At 36.4% G+C, this 14718-nt stretch overlaps 1 protein-coding gene across 1 annotated transcript in view; it reads left to right on the top strand.

Annotated features, from left to right (window-relative positions):
* The window catches only part of KIF18A (kinesin family member 18A), an 86349-nt gene that overhangs the window by 29824 nt on the left and 41807 nt on the right, over nt 1-14718 (top strand). Inside the window, exons 11-12 of the mRNA XM_005890672.3 lie at nt 5880-6044; nt 9206-9327. Coding sequence (XP_005890734.2) covers nt 5880-6044; nt 9206-9327 — 287 coding nt within the window. The remainder of the gene's footprint in view (nt 1-5879; nt 6045-9205; nt 9328-14718) is intronic.

The raw sequence follows: 14718 nt of genomic DNA on the forward strand, positions 1-14718 counted from the left end.
AAAGTTGTATGTTATATCTCAGTTATTTGCATTTGCTATAATTTACAGTTTGAACATCAGGAAATTCACAGTTCACATATTGCTGAAGCCTGGCTTGGAGAATTTTGAGCATTACTTTCCTAGTGTGTGAGATGAGTGCAATTGTGCGGTAGTTTGAGCATTCTTTGGCATTGCCTTTCTTTGGGATTGGAATGAAAATTGACTTTTTCCAGTCCTGTGGCCACTGCTGAGTTTTCCAAATTTGCTGGCATATTGAGTGCATCACTTTCACAGCATCATCTTTCAGGATTTGGAATAGCTCAACTGGAATTCTATCACCTCCATTAGCTTTGTTCGTGTGATGCTTTCTAAGGCCCACTTGACTTCACATTCCAGAATGTCTGGTTCTAGGTCAGTGATCACACCATCATGATTATCTGGGTCGTGAAGATCTTTTTTGTACAGTTCTTCTGTGTATTCTTGCCATCTCTTCTTAATATCTTGTGCTTCTGTTAGGTCCATACCATTTCTGTCCTTTATCGAGCCTATCTTTGCATGAAATGTTCCTTTGGTATCTCTGATTTTCTTGAAGAGATCTCTAGTCTTTCCCATTCTGTTGTTTTCCTCTGTTTCTTTGCATTGATTGCTGAAGAAGGCTTTCTTATCTCTTCTTGCTATTCTTTGGAACTCTGCATTCAGATGCTTATATCTTTCCTTTTCTCCTTTGCTTTTCGCTTCTCTTCTTTTCACAGCTATTTGTAAAGCCTCCCCAGACAGCCATTTTGCTTTTTTGCATTTCTTTTCCAAGGTAATGGTCTTGATCCCTGTCTCCTGTACAATGTCACGAACCTCATTCCATAGTTCATCAGGCACTCTATCTATCAGATCTAAGCCCTTAAATCTATTTCTCACTTCCACTGTATAATCATAAGGGATTTGATTTAGGTCATACCTGAATGGTCTAGTGGTTTTCCCTACTTTCTTCAATTTAAGTCTGAATTTCTTGAAGGTGGTTTTAGAAAAGGCAGAGGAAACAGAGATCAAATTGCCAACATCCGCTGGATCATGGAAAAAGCAAGAGAGTTCCAGAGAAACATCTATTTCTGCTTTATACTATGCCAAAGCCTTTGACTGTGTGGATCACAATAAACTGGAAAATTCTGAAAGAGATGGGAATACCAGACCACCTGATCTGCCTCTTGAGAAATTTGTATGCAGGTCAGGAAGCAACAGTTAGAACTGGACATGGAACAACAGACTGGTTTCAAATAGGAAAAGGAGTACGTCAAGGCTGTATATTCTCACCCTGTTTATTTAACCTATATGCAGAGTACACCATGAGAAACGCTGGACTGGAAGAAACACAAACTGGAATCAAGATTGCCGGGAGAAATATCAATAACCTCAGATATGCAGATGACACCACCCTTATGGCAGAAAGTGAAGAGGAACTCAAAAGCCTCTTGATGAAAGTGAAAGTGGAGAGTGAAAAAGTTGGCTTAAAGCTCAACATTCAGAAAACGAAGATCATGGCATCTGGTCCCATCACTTCATGGGAAATAGATGGGGAAACAGTGTCAGACTTTATTTTTCTGGGCTCCAAAATCACTGCAGATGGTGACTGCAGCCATGAAATTAAAAGACGGCTTACTCCTTGGAAGGAAAGTTATGACCAACCTAGACAGCATATTCAAAAGCAGAGACATTACTTTGCCAACAAAGGTCCGTCTAGTCAAGGCTATGGTTTTTCCTGTATGGATGTGAGAGTTGGACTGTGAAGAATGCTGAGTGCCGAAGAATTGATGCTTTTCAACTGTGGTATTGGAGAAGATTCTTGAGAGTCCCTTGGACTGCAAGGAGATCCAACCAGTCCATTCTGAAGGAGATCAGGCCTGGGATTTCTTTGGAAGGAATGATGCTAAAGCTGAAACTCCAGTACTTTGGCCACCTCATGCGAAGAGTTGACTCATTGGAAAAGACTCTGATGCTGGGAGGGTTTGGGGGCAGAAGGAGAAGGGGACGACAGAGGATGAGATGGCTGGATGGCATCACTGATGCGATGGACATGAGTCTGGGTGAACTCCGGGAGTTGGTGATGGACTGGAGGCCTGGCGTGCTGCGATTCATGGGGTCGCAAAGAGTCGGACAGGACTGAGCGACTGATCTGATCTGATTTTATCTGATAATTTACAGTAATCATAATATTTTTCAATATTGTGTAGGTTTCCTTTAAATCAGTGCCAATTTTCTGTAAGTACAATTACCTGATTTATGTCTTATAAAAAGGCAAGAAATTCAGTCATGGAAAGCTGATTGAGAGCAGCTTGTTTTGAACACTTTTATATATATCCTAAGCATTGTGCTAGACACAATAGAGATAAACAAAAGTATGAGACATTATAGTATTTCAGTTATTTATAAACTAGTTGGAGCAATAAAATGATATAAAAATGACACAGCACTGTATGATTGTCATGTAAGGGATAGCGCAATAATAAAAATGGCTAATATTGAGCATTAATTGTTTGTCAGACACTTTTCAAAGTCTTTTGCATGGGATATTTCATTTAGGATTTATAACAAGCCTATGAGGTATATCCTCTATTATTACCATGGTTTGTGAGCAGCAAAGATACAGAGAATTCAAGTAAGCTGTCTAGAGATATATGCCTAATCAATGTGACCGAACCAATGTTAAAAACTCTGGCAGTCTGGCCTCAGTCTGTACTTCTGAGGATCCTACTATACTATAAGTACTAAGTGCTATAGCTATTCAAAGTAAAAAACAGTGACTTCTGGTTGTGGTAAAGAAAGGCTTCGTAGTAGAGAGATGAGATTTATACTGGACATTTTTATGAAAATACTGTGTGCATGCTAAGTTGTTTCAGTCGTATCTGACTGTGCAACCCTATGGACTGTAGCCTACCAGGCTCCTCTGTCCATTGGATTCTCCAGGCAAGAACACTAGAGTAGTTTCCATGCTCTTCTCCAGGGGATCTTCCCGACCCAGAGATTGAACCTGCATTTCTTACATCTCCTGCATTGGCAGGCAGGTTCTTTACCACTAAGTGCCACCTGGGAAACCCTGTATAAGAACTATTAGTGGGAAAAAAATAAAAAGGAATACAATATTCGAAACAGAACATCAGTTTGACCAGAGTACAATGTCGTCCATAGCTATGCTCAACACTTCCTGCCAACCCCCACGCCTTTGCCACAGCAGGTACCACTGAAGTGGCTGTAGCACTCTTCCTCTCTGAATCTGAAGTAGCCAGAGTTAACCACTGTGAATAGATTGGACATGGAACATGATACAAGATGTATTTTGCCATATTGGGAATTTATCAATTCTATTTCAAAGGGAGTGCCAAATTCTGGAAGCTTTGGTTGCCAGGAATTTTATAGTCTATTTTTATAGTCAAGAGGCAATCTTTGAAACAAATAAGTAATGTGTTAGTAAAGCTTAGACTCAGGTTGCCATTTTTTGAACATTAAAATATTAGTACATTTAATAAGTTTGGTCTATTTAATACCAAGCTAATTTACATAATAGTTATTTTCTCTTTCTTACCCTGTTGAATTGTGAATGTGTGTGATTGGAAACATTGAGACATAGAGTGAGGAAATAGATTTGGCTGATTTCTTTTTTCTGTTTGCATCCTTATTCTGCTTTTTTTCAATACGTTTGCCTTTTCTCATACCTCACTTTTGGTCATTTCAATTGCTTTTCCAATTTTTATAGCTATTCTCATGAGATTAGGTAAGCAATGGAGATAAAACCTCCTAAGTTTATTGGCTGTAAACTACTGAAAAATGTAGAAAGATACCTAGAGATTTAGTTTGTTCTCACAGAATTGTCAAAGTATAGTTTTACTAAACTGCTTGCTAGGGTAAGGGATTTTATATCTGTCTTGGACCCTCTCCAAAGAGGTTTACTCTCATAGTTGCTAAAAGAATCTCATTGATTCAGCTATGAATGGTTCTAGAATATGGACTCTGAGAATAGTATTAAAGTGAAGGTCCTGGGCAATTTTATGAATGTATAGAGTTAATATACAAGTTGTATTAATGAAATAATGAGTTCACTGTGTTAGCAGTCAGTTCTTTTGCACAAAGCAGTAGTATTATAATACCTGAATTTTAAAATTACATGTTTATTCTCGCTCAAGACCTTTTGTGGTATTTTGGAAGTTGTATTAATAAAACATATAAAGCTTTTTTGAAACTTTAATAGGAAACAATTTACTTTAATGTGAGGGTTTAATATACATATTTTAGAATTTATTTCCAAACATTTACTTGATACTTATTTCACAATAGTAATTCAGTAGGGATTACCCTGATGAAAAATGTCCCCATAAAGAACCATCATAGAGGATACATTTCATGAAAATAAGTACAAACTCAAAAACATATTTCTTGAGATTTTCAGTCAAAAATTTTGAGTGTTAAATATTGACTGCCGTCAGACCCATAGATCATTTCCTGCCCTGATTCTAAAAGTATCTGCAATATTTGTAGACATTAGAGAAATAGGAAGGTAGTTTGATTTAATTGCCTTCCTTCAGACAGGTACAATACATTTATGTTCATTTTTCAGATAAGGTGACTGAGAGCCACACAAATTTGACTTGCCTAAATGTTCATAGCTGCTGCATAGCAGGAAAAGTCAAGAAGCCGTGTATCCTACCTTCTGTTATAGCAGTGGCTCTAAACTTTACAGGTTTCAGGACCACATTCTACTTTTAAAATAAAATTTTAGAACCTTAAAGAGCTTTTGTTTATGTGGATTTCATCTACCAATATTCTGTATGAAATTTAAACTGAGATTTCCAAAAGTACGTTACGTATTAGTTAAGAACAATTAATTACCCATTGCATGACAACATAACACTTTAATGAAAATAGTTGTTTACTAAACCAGAAAGAGGCAGTAAGAAGAGTGACATTGTTTCCTATTTTTGCAGATTTCTTCATTCCCTGGTTTTTCCTCAAAATGTCAACCTTTTATGAAAGATAACAAGAAAGTTAGGAGTGAGGCCTTTAACCCAGTTCAAATGTAGTTCCTCCTCCTTTTTCATTTTTTTTTCCCGCCATAGGGTATGTTTATCCCTACTTCCAAAACCGCTATAAGTGCTTGTTCTAACCTTTAGCGACGTATTGTCTCAGGTCCAGCCATCATATCTGATGATTATTGAGTTTAGTGGCTTTTGGCAATTAGCCCAAAGAAGTCCTACCATTCTGCCACACTGTGCCCATGATAGTTTGCAGGACCCTTGGAGTAAAAAACTAGAAAGCCAGTTCTGAACTCAATTTGTGTGTAGATAAAACACCAAAAATATTTGGGCTGTCCATTATGTGTCCTGAATCAACCATCAAGCGAGATCAGATGTTTATGACACTCAGATGTAAGCTCTGTTTTCTGTCATTGACAACAGCCAGTCTAAAGGCCTTATAGACAAAACCTTAGAACAATAGAATACTCTGTTTCTTCACATCTTTCAAACTGAAGGCAAGATAAGAGCAGTACATGCATCTGCTTTGTTTTCAATGAGGAAATCACAGGAGTCAGGCCCCATATGAACTTTCAAATGCAACATTTAAAAGCATATATTTTAGCAACAGCAAAAAAGAAGTTATAGTCTTCAATTTGGCCATTGTTTTTCTTAAAGTCATAAACTCTCAACATGTAATTTTATAAAATGACTCACAACTCAATTTCCTATTTTCCTGCAAGCAGCAGTATTGTGAGATTTCAAAGGGGAAATAGCTTTAAGTATAAAAGTATAGCCTAATTTAATAGGCTACAATAGCACACTTAAAAGGAAATATACCACTGTACTAATATCACATACATCAAATATCACAAAAGAGTGACAATTAAATGCATTATTTTTCAGGCCACTTGCAAAAGAGATCACAGACTTGCAATGTTGAAAACTCGCCGCTGCTATCTAGAGAAGAAAAGGGAAGAAGAATTGAAGCAATTTGATGAGAATACTAATTGGCTCCATCGTGTCCAAACGGAAATGGGACTCTTAGGTCAAAATGGTCATATACCAAAGGTACATACATATTTTATAGTCAGATTTATTTTCTTAGAACTGAACTTCTTAAACTCACTGTTGTATAAATATCTTTCATAAGGCAAATTTTGGTTCATCTCTCTCAGATTTAACTGACTCGTTTTACTGTTTTTAACTGAATATGCCTTCTACCTCCCTATTTACCTACTAAATTTCTTTTTCTTTACTTTCAGAAGAATAAAGTTACATTTAAATGTTTTTCTTAAGTGATTGCATCCTTTTATGAGGTCGTTCTTAAGTCAGACTGAAGTAATTCTATTTCAGACTTTCAGACTGTACTTGAATTTTCATCATGTAGGTGATTTAAATTTAATAAATTGACATTAGTTTTAAAATTAGTTTTAAATGTGGTCACCATTATTTGTATTATAGCCAAATAAAACCAGTTTGAAAGCTGTATGCATTTATGTTTATGTACTGAATTGACAATAGTCCATCTAGAATGTAAATTAAGTATAATTTGCATTATACTTATAATCTAGTATATTCATGTAATTGACAGTAAAATATAGCCCATCTCCAACTAGAAAAGTACTTAAGAGCTTGTTTAGTATTAAAAAGGCAAAAAAAATCCATTGATATTTACTAGTTTGCCTTTGTTTTCCCATAATTATCTTAAGCTCCCAATTTTTTAAATGGTACAGTATTCTTTTTAGTAGTACTATTATTGCTTTTTTTGCCTACTTATTAGCATTTATGAAGTTAATATTCTTCAGGTTATTTTCAGTAAATTTAAATTTTATTTACCATGGTCCAATCTAATTTTTCTAGCAGTCTGTCTTCTATAACTCTCTTAAGCAGAACTTTTCACACCTGAATATAAATCTAGAATTAGTGTTTCAATTCTTGTTTTTTAATGCATTTTATTATAAATAATTTGAAAAAATTAAAACTGTTTCTATTCCCATCAACCTATCCCACTCTCAGTCCTTTTTTTTGTAGATATTTTCGTGGCTGAAATAGGTATCTACTTTTAAGCCATTCTTTCTTATATAAGCAAACTGAGACATGACTTTGTGAAAAGATTTATTCACAGTCATACAACTCTAGACAGAGACCCAGTACTGTGACTTTCATATTGCTGCCCTTTTTTCTGTACCCTCCTGCATTATCTTCCTCTTAACCTCTCAGATTTACCCACTTCTACATCTCCCATTACCAGTACCCGAATTCAGCCTTCCAGCCCCCATTGTTGGATGCTATGTGTGGCCTTCCTACTTCATTCCTGGCCTACTGCAGTCATTCTCTACACTGCAACTAAAATGAGCTTTCTAAAAACTAACTCTGATTGAATCACTCTTAGGTGCTTTCTCCCATATGTAAACTCTCTATTATGATTTCCCAGGCCTAGCATGGCATCCAAAAACCTCTTGTTTTATATATTACCTCTCATTATATTCTTACTTCAGCTGTTACTAACTTAACTGTAGTTCTCATGATAGGCTATGTTCTTCCAATCAGATTCAATCATTAGTGTATCAAAGCATGAAAAAGCTTGGTTTTTCAAAGATGACAGACTAGCCAAGAATTATTATTGGATAAAATAGTTATAGAATCAAGGCTTGTCTCTTTAAGAGTGATACAGAAAGATAAAACAAGATTATCAGAAGAAGTAAATAAGGGATTTTTTTTTTTAAAGAGAAAAGATGGAATATTTGGCAAATATGTTTATACTGTTAGGGTTGTTGAATTTTCTAACTCGAAAAGATGAAAGAGATCATATAGTAAACCTCTTAACTTTCAGTCAAGTCAAGTCATTTCCATAAAGACCATATTTGGGACTTCAGGCAGCATTTGTGTCATAGTCGAGCCATCTTTAAAATCACATGACTCATGAGCTCATACCAAGACTGCTCTAACTGTATCATCCTGACCTGACTCCCTAAAGAGAGTTTGCTCTAAAATACTTGTTGTTTTCTGAAATGTAATCATGAATCATCTAGATAATAACCCCCAACTTTAATATATCTCAGACATATAGAATTATATTGTTTCCTTGTCAAAGCACCCACCACTGGTTTAGGAAGTATTACCTAGAAAAGAAAAAGAAAAAAGCCTTAAGCTTATAGAGAGTCAGTGGCCAACTGCAGGTTGGTAAAGGAGTATTGAACACCTAAAGTGGATTAGGAGAGTTATCTGTAGGAAGTTTCTTGGGCACAGCTACCGTAAGGCTTTTTTTCTCAGCCTCTTACAATGTCCAAAATATTGCACTCCCTTTTATTGACTAAAATTTTCCCAATTTAAATTTTGAAAATGCTTTTGGATTATTACCATTCATAATTTAGTATAACCACTTACCTGACGTTTTCCATACTTAAGGCTTAGTAGGTTTGAGGAAAGAGAAATAATTTTAGGTGGTAAATTAGAAAACATTTGGGCATGTACACAAGAGGCTTAGGAAACGGGAGACTGCAAAAACTTTTCTACACTTTTGCACTAGGATGAAGCTCATACCAAGATTGGGTGAAGGTGAGAATTTTTTTTTTTGCTGCAGCAGGCATCATCTTAGTTCCCTAACCCGTTTTGCCTGCTTTGCCAGTGTAGAGCTGTAACCACTGGACTGCTGGGGAATTCCCCAAGAAATTTTTATTGTATGCAACTCCAGACACTGGAGTTGTTGGACACAGTTGGACAGTTTGACACAGTTGACAACTCCAAACACTGAACTAGTTTGAGACAGTGCCTCTCATGGTGGTCTAGAATGGAGAATCTATAAGCAAATAAATAAATGAAATTGTTACTAATCAATGCTATGACAGAGACTGTTGGAGGTGAAGACTGTCCATCTTTAAATGTAATGCTTAGAGAAAGCCTCCCTGAAAAAGTGACATGTAAGCAAAAATGGACCAAATTAATGTATTTTCACAGTATTATATACAAGTTGGATAGACCAAGAAACTATTATTATAATAAAATTTGTCCAAGACATTCAGTTTCCAAGGAAACTTGAAACTTATCTCACTTGTAAGTTATAGACTACCTGTACCAGAATACTTGTTTTTCAGATTGTTTCTATACATACCATTTCATATTTTTAAGAATTAAAACTTAACACCAATATAAAATAAATTTCATTAATATTGATTTAACTTTAATATTCTTAAAAGAATCTGAGATATAGTTTGTATTGTTTTCCCCAGGAGCTCAGTAAAGAACTTCATTGCCACCATCTGCACCTCCAGAACAAAGATTTGAAAGCACAAATTAAACATATGATGGATCTAGCTTCTCTTCAAGAACAGCAACACAGACAGACAGAAGCGTAAGTACATGGGTTTACCTGTTCTAAAAATTTTAGGTTTCCATTGCCAAAAACTTCAGTTTTATCCAGTACAAAATACATTACTATTTAAATGTCTGCCAGCATCAGAAATCATGCTGAGTTAGAAAACACAGAGCGAGTGTAAAGGATGTGGTTCTTCTCCTCGGATTTTTTTATAGTGCTTTATAGTTTTAAAAACACTTTTTTAATTTATTGTTTGTATGCAATATATGTCATGTAATACAAAATTCTGAAGATCCCTCTACAGTGAAAAGGAGCCTGTCTTCTACCTGTCCTCCAGCCATCTTTCCCCCTCTTAGAAACTATTATTAATACCAGCTGAATTTTTAAGTAGATAGTTTTTAAGCATTCATAATCCCAGAATGAATTTTTGCTATCATTAACATGAAATCATTTAAAAATATATATATTTTAACATCATGTCCCAGTTTTTAAGTGATTCTATACTATCTCATTCATGCTCTAACTCAGTAGTAGCTGAGTAGTTTTAATTTTTGAAACATAATAGTTAAAAAGTATGCCTTGATCTTTATTTTTATTACATTGGACATGTCAGTCAACTTCCTTAGGCGTCACTTTCATGCTCTGTAAAAATAACAAATTTATTTCGCTAAAGGCTTTCTCCCAGTCTAAAATTCTACTGTAGTTCTTCTAGTGTTCTCAAATAACAATAATTAATTTTCCATACTTTTGATTTAAGGAAAATTATATTAGCATAATTACTTTTAAAAAGAAGAAGAAAAAGAAAAGGAAAAACTTTAGGGAAATATTATCCTATGGATAGAAGCTCACCCTGCTCTCCCCATACTTCCTATATTTATACATAGAGCAAACACTGAACATTCATTTACTTGCGCTCACACCCCCTGCAAGAGTTAAAAGTTATCAAAGAAACATTAATTTATTTCAACCATACTATATTTGGTTTATCATAAAAATAGTTTAATATATTTAATATAAATTTTTGCCTCAAAATGGGCAAAAATTCTCTTATTTATTTAGAAAACTGGTGAACTAAAACAGAGACAATACAATATAGTAGAAAGAGTATGAGTTTTGAAGTTGGACTTGAGTTCTAGTTTATGTAAGCAGTATAACCTTGCATAAATTATCCTGCCTCACTTTAGTTTTCTTATCTGTTCAATTGTAACACTTTCCTTATAACAAGTTTGTAAGGATTAAATAACAAAAAACAACAGATTTGATGAACTGTCTTAGCCTGAGTTTATAGAGTGAAGACCAAAAAAAAAATGATTTTGTGTATATTCAAAGTGCTGAAAGAAAAAATTTTCAGCTATGAAGACTACCTAGCAAAGTTATCAATAAAAATTGAAGAAGAATTAAGAGTTTTCCAGATGACCAAGAGTTAAAGGATTTCATCACCACTAAACTGGCCTTTTAAGAAATGTTAAAGAGACTCCTTTAAATTGAAAAGGGCCACTGATTAGTAACAAGAAAAATATGAAAGTATAAGTCTCACTGGTAAAAGTGAACATATAGTAAAAGTAGTGTTTTAATCACTTAGAATGCTAGTATGAAAGTTAAAATAAAAAAGTAGTGAAAATACCTGTAACTGTAAGTAATAATAATTACTTAAGGAAATACAAGGTAAAAAGATATAAAATATGGGGTGTTTTCACAGAACTAGAATGAATAATTCTAAAATTCGTGTGGAACCACAAAAGACTGAATAACCAGAGCATTCCTGAGAAGGACAAAGTTTGAGAGATCACACTTTCAGATTTAAAACTACATTACAAAGCAGTCGTGATCAAAACAGTATGTACTGGTGTGAAACAGACACATAGATCAGTGGAACAAAACAGAGAGCCCAGAAATAAACCCGTGTATATATGGTCAGTTAATTTACAACCAAGTAGCCAAGAATATCCAATTGGTGGTTTAGTCACTAAGTCATGTCCTACTCTTGCAACCCTGTGGACTGTAGCCTGCCAGGCTCTTCTGTCCATGGGACAGAATTCTTCTCCAGGCAAGAATACTAGAGTGGGTTGCCATTTCCTTTTCCAGGGAATCTTCCCGACCTCAGGATCACACCCAGGTCTCCCATATTGCGGGCAGATTCTTCACTATTGAGCTATCAGAGAAGCCCCAAATGAATGCATAAATACAAACAAATAAACATACGCCATACATACATGCATAAATGGCATATGTCCTGGGTCTCTAAGACCACCTCCGTGTTTGATGATTTACTGGAATGACTCATAGAATCCATCATATGGCTGACCCCATGGTGGTGGTTTAGTGGCTCATTTGTGTCTGATTGTTTCCAACTCCATGGACTGTATAGCCCCCCAGGCTCCTCTGTTATGATTTATTAGGGTAAAAGCAGGCAAGACAGAATCAACAAAAGGTGAATGGGGCAAAGTACAAAGGAAGTCACTTAGTTACAGGCATTTGTGTCTTCATCCTATAGACCATACAGGATATGCTTAAGTCCTCCAGCAAAGGTTGTGATGACCCACGTGAAATGGTGCTTACTTTGGAATGTCATTAGGCCGACACTTCGTGCCCTGGGTTTTCACTGGGAGCTGGTTGCATAGGTACTGTCTGCCAAGCATGATGGCTCAAAATTCTAACCTTTCTAAAAGGAAAGCAGTTGTTCAGCATAAACCACATTGTTTGTACAAAGAGTTAAACACAGTGAGCCACTCTTAATAGTTCTGGGAATTATCTGAACTTCTCAAAATCTGTGTTTCAAGATACGACCCAAGGGCCAACCTTGTTGACAAGCCTTTCAAAGGATGTCGACTTCAGACCTACTGTGTTAACTCTTCTCTGCTTAGCATCTGATTAGTATAGGTGCTCAACAAGTAATTGTTTTTATTAACTTTCTGATTAAGAAGTTTTCCTTACAATTGTTACCTACTGGGCTTAAATGGAGTACTCCCCACAATCACCAAAAAGAAAAATATCACAAACTATTTATTTGTACAGCTATCTAAATATTTAAGATTCCTAGATAATAAAGCAGTAATTTCCCAGTGTGTTAAAATTAAAATGCCTATTCTTTTCCCAGTGTCCTATCCATACTTCAAATGGTTCTGTTCTTCCGGACATCATGAGTAATATGGAACACCAGGACTAAGTTATTTTAAGTTATTCATGTTGTTTGACGTCTTGTTGGTATAAGTTAGGAACCATTTATAACTTTTTAGTTGCTGGCATTTCTTCAGTGAATATTCTTCATGGAGGTCTAATACATAAAAAGAAATGTTTAGTACTCCTCTGATTGACAGCAATAGGATAGATTTTGAATCAGAGCTAAGCATCCAGCACCCCGTCCTTTTTTTCATATCCACCATGTGCTGTGCTGTGCTGTGCTTAGTCACTCAATCGTGTCCAACTCTTTACGATCCATGGACTATATAGCCCGCCAGGCTCCACTGTCGATGGGATTCTCCAGGCAAGAATATTGGAATGGGTTGCCATGCCGTCCTCCAGGAGATCTTCCAATCCCAGGGATCAAACCCAGCTCTCCTGCATTGTGGCAGATTTTTTACCATCTGAGCCACCAGAGAAGCCCAAGAGTACTGGAATGGATAGCTATCCCTTCCCCAGAGGATCTTCCTGACCTAGGAATTGAGCATGGGTCTCCTGCATTGCAGGCGGACTCCTTACCAGCTGAGCTACCAGAGAAGCCCTATACCCACCATACTTTTCTGCAGTTTTCTCCTTTGAATGCCTTTGAAAATTATTACTTTAGCTCATAAAGAACTAACTTCAAGGAGAGGTGAGTTTTGTTCATTTGTTATTGTTTTCTAATCTTATATACCTAAGATGAGCTTCATTATTTGACAGAGTATATTAATATTTCATTTCAATCTCATAATATTTAGTAACAATAGCAACACTTTTTTTTTTTTTTTTTCTGCTGCTGTCTCTTCATTGCTTCATGCAGGCTTTCTCTAGTTGGGATGAGCAGGAGCTTTTCCTTGTAGTGGCTTCTCTTGTTGTAGAGCATGGACTCTAGGCACAGGGACTCAGTAGTTGCAGCTCATAGGCTCTAGAGCGTAGGCTTAGTAGTTGTGGCACATAGGCTTAGTTGCCCCTTGGCATGTGGAATCTTCCCAGACCAGAGATCAAACCTGTGCCCACTGCATTATGAGGCAGATTCTTAACCAGGGGCCACCAGGGAAGTCCACAACACAGTTTTTGATTCTTAAATCACATTATGCTTTGTAAAAGTCTTTTATATGAAATTTAGTTCTGAAAACAGTCCCCTGTTGAAAGTAATGGCTATCCAATTGTACCCCATATTATAGAGGAGAAACCTCAGTTAGTACTTTATCCAAGGTCAAATAGAAGCAAGTGAAGACTAGCTGACACTGTAGCCTGGTTCTTGTAATTCCCATAAAAGGTACTTTCCAATCTATATTTAATGTATTAAAGATATTTGATTAGAGGTATTTGATTGAAATTTCTAAAGGAAGATATGTACAGGGAACATTTTAATCATCTGCTAATACTTTGAATCACAATCTGGAATCAAGATTGCTGGGAGAAATGTCAACAACCTCAGATATGCAGATGGTGCCACTTTAATGACAGAAAGTAAAGACGAACTAAAGAGCCTCTTGATGAAGGTGAAAGAGGAGAGTGAAAAAGCCTGGCTTAAAGCTCAACATTCAGAAAACTAAGATCTTGGCATTTGGTCCTATCACTGCATGGCAAATAGATGGGGAAAATGTTGGAAAAGTGTCAGATTTCATTTTCTTGGGCTCCAAAATCAATGTCGATGGTGACTGCAGCCAAAAAATTAAAAGACACCTGCTCCTTGGAAGAACAGCTGTGACAAACCTAGACAGTGTATTAAAAAGCAGAAACATCACTGTGCGAACAAAGATCTGTATAGTCAAAGCTATGATTTTTCCAGTAGTCATGTATGGATGTGGGGCTACCCTGGTAGCTCAGCTGGTAAAGAATCCACCTGCAATGCAGGAGACCCTGGTTCAATTCCTGGGTCAGGAAGATTGCCCTGGAGAAGTGATAGGCTACCCACTCCAGTATTCTTGGGCTTCCCTGGTGGCTCAGATGGTTAAGAATCTGCCTGCAATGTAGGAGACCTGTTTGATTCCTGGGTTGGGAAGATCCCCTGGAGGAGGGCATGACAACCCACTGCAATATTCTTGCCTGGAAAATGCCCATGGACAGAGGAGCCTGGTGGGCTACAGTCCATGGTGTTGCAAAGAGTCAGACACAACTGAGCAACTAAGAACATATTACACATACATGTATGGATGTAAGAGATGGACCATAAAGAAGGCTGAGCACCAGCAAATTGACACTTTCAAACTGGTGTTGACTCTTAAGAGTCCCTTGAACAACACAGAGATCAAACCAGTCAAT

Source organism: Bos mutus, chromosome 15 (genome assembly GCF_027580195.1).
Source record: "Bos mutus isolate GX-2022 chromosome 15, NWIPB_WYAK_1.1, whole genome shotgun sequence".
In the NCBI taxonomy this organism is placed as follows: domain Eukaryota; kingdom Metazoa; phylum Chordata; class Mammalia; order Artiodactyla; family Bovidae; genus Bos; species Bos mutus.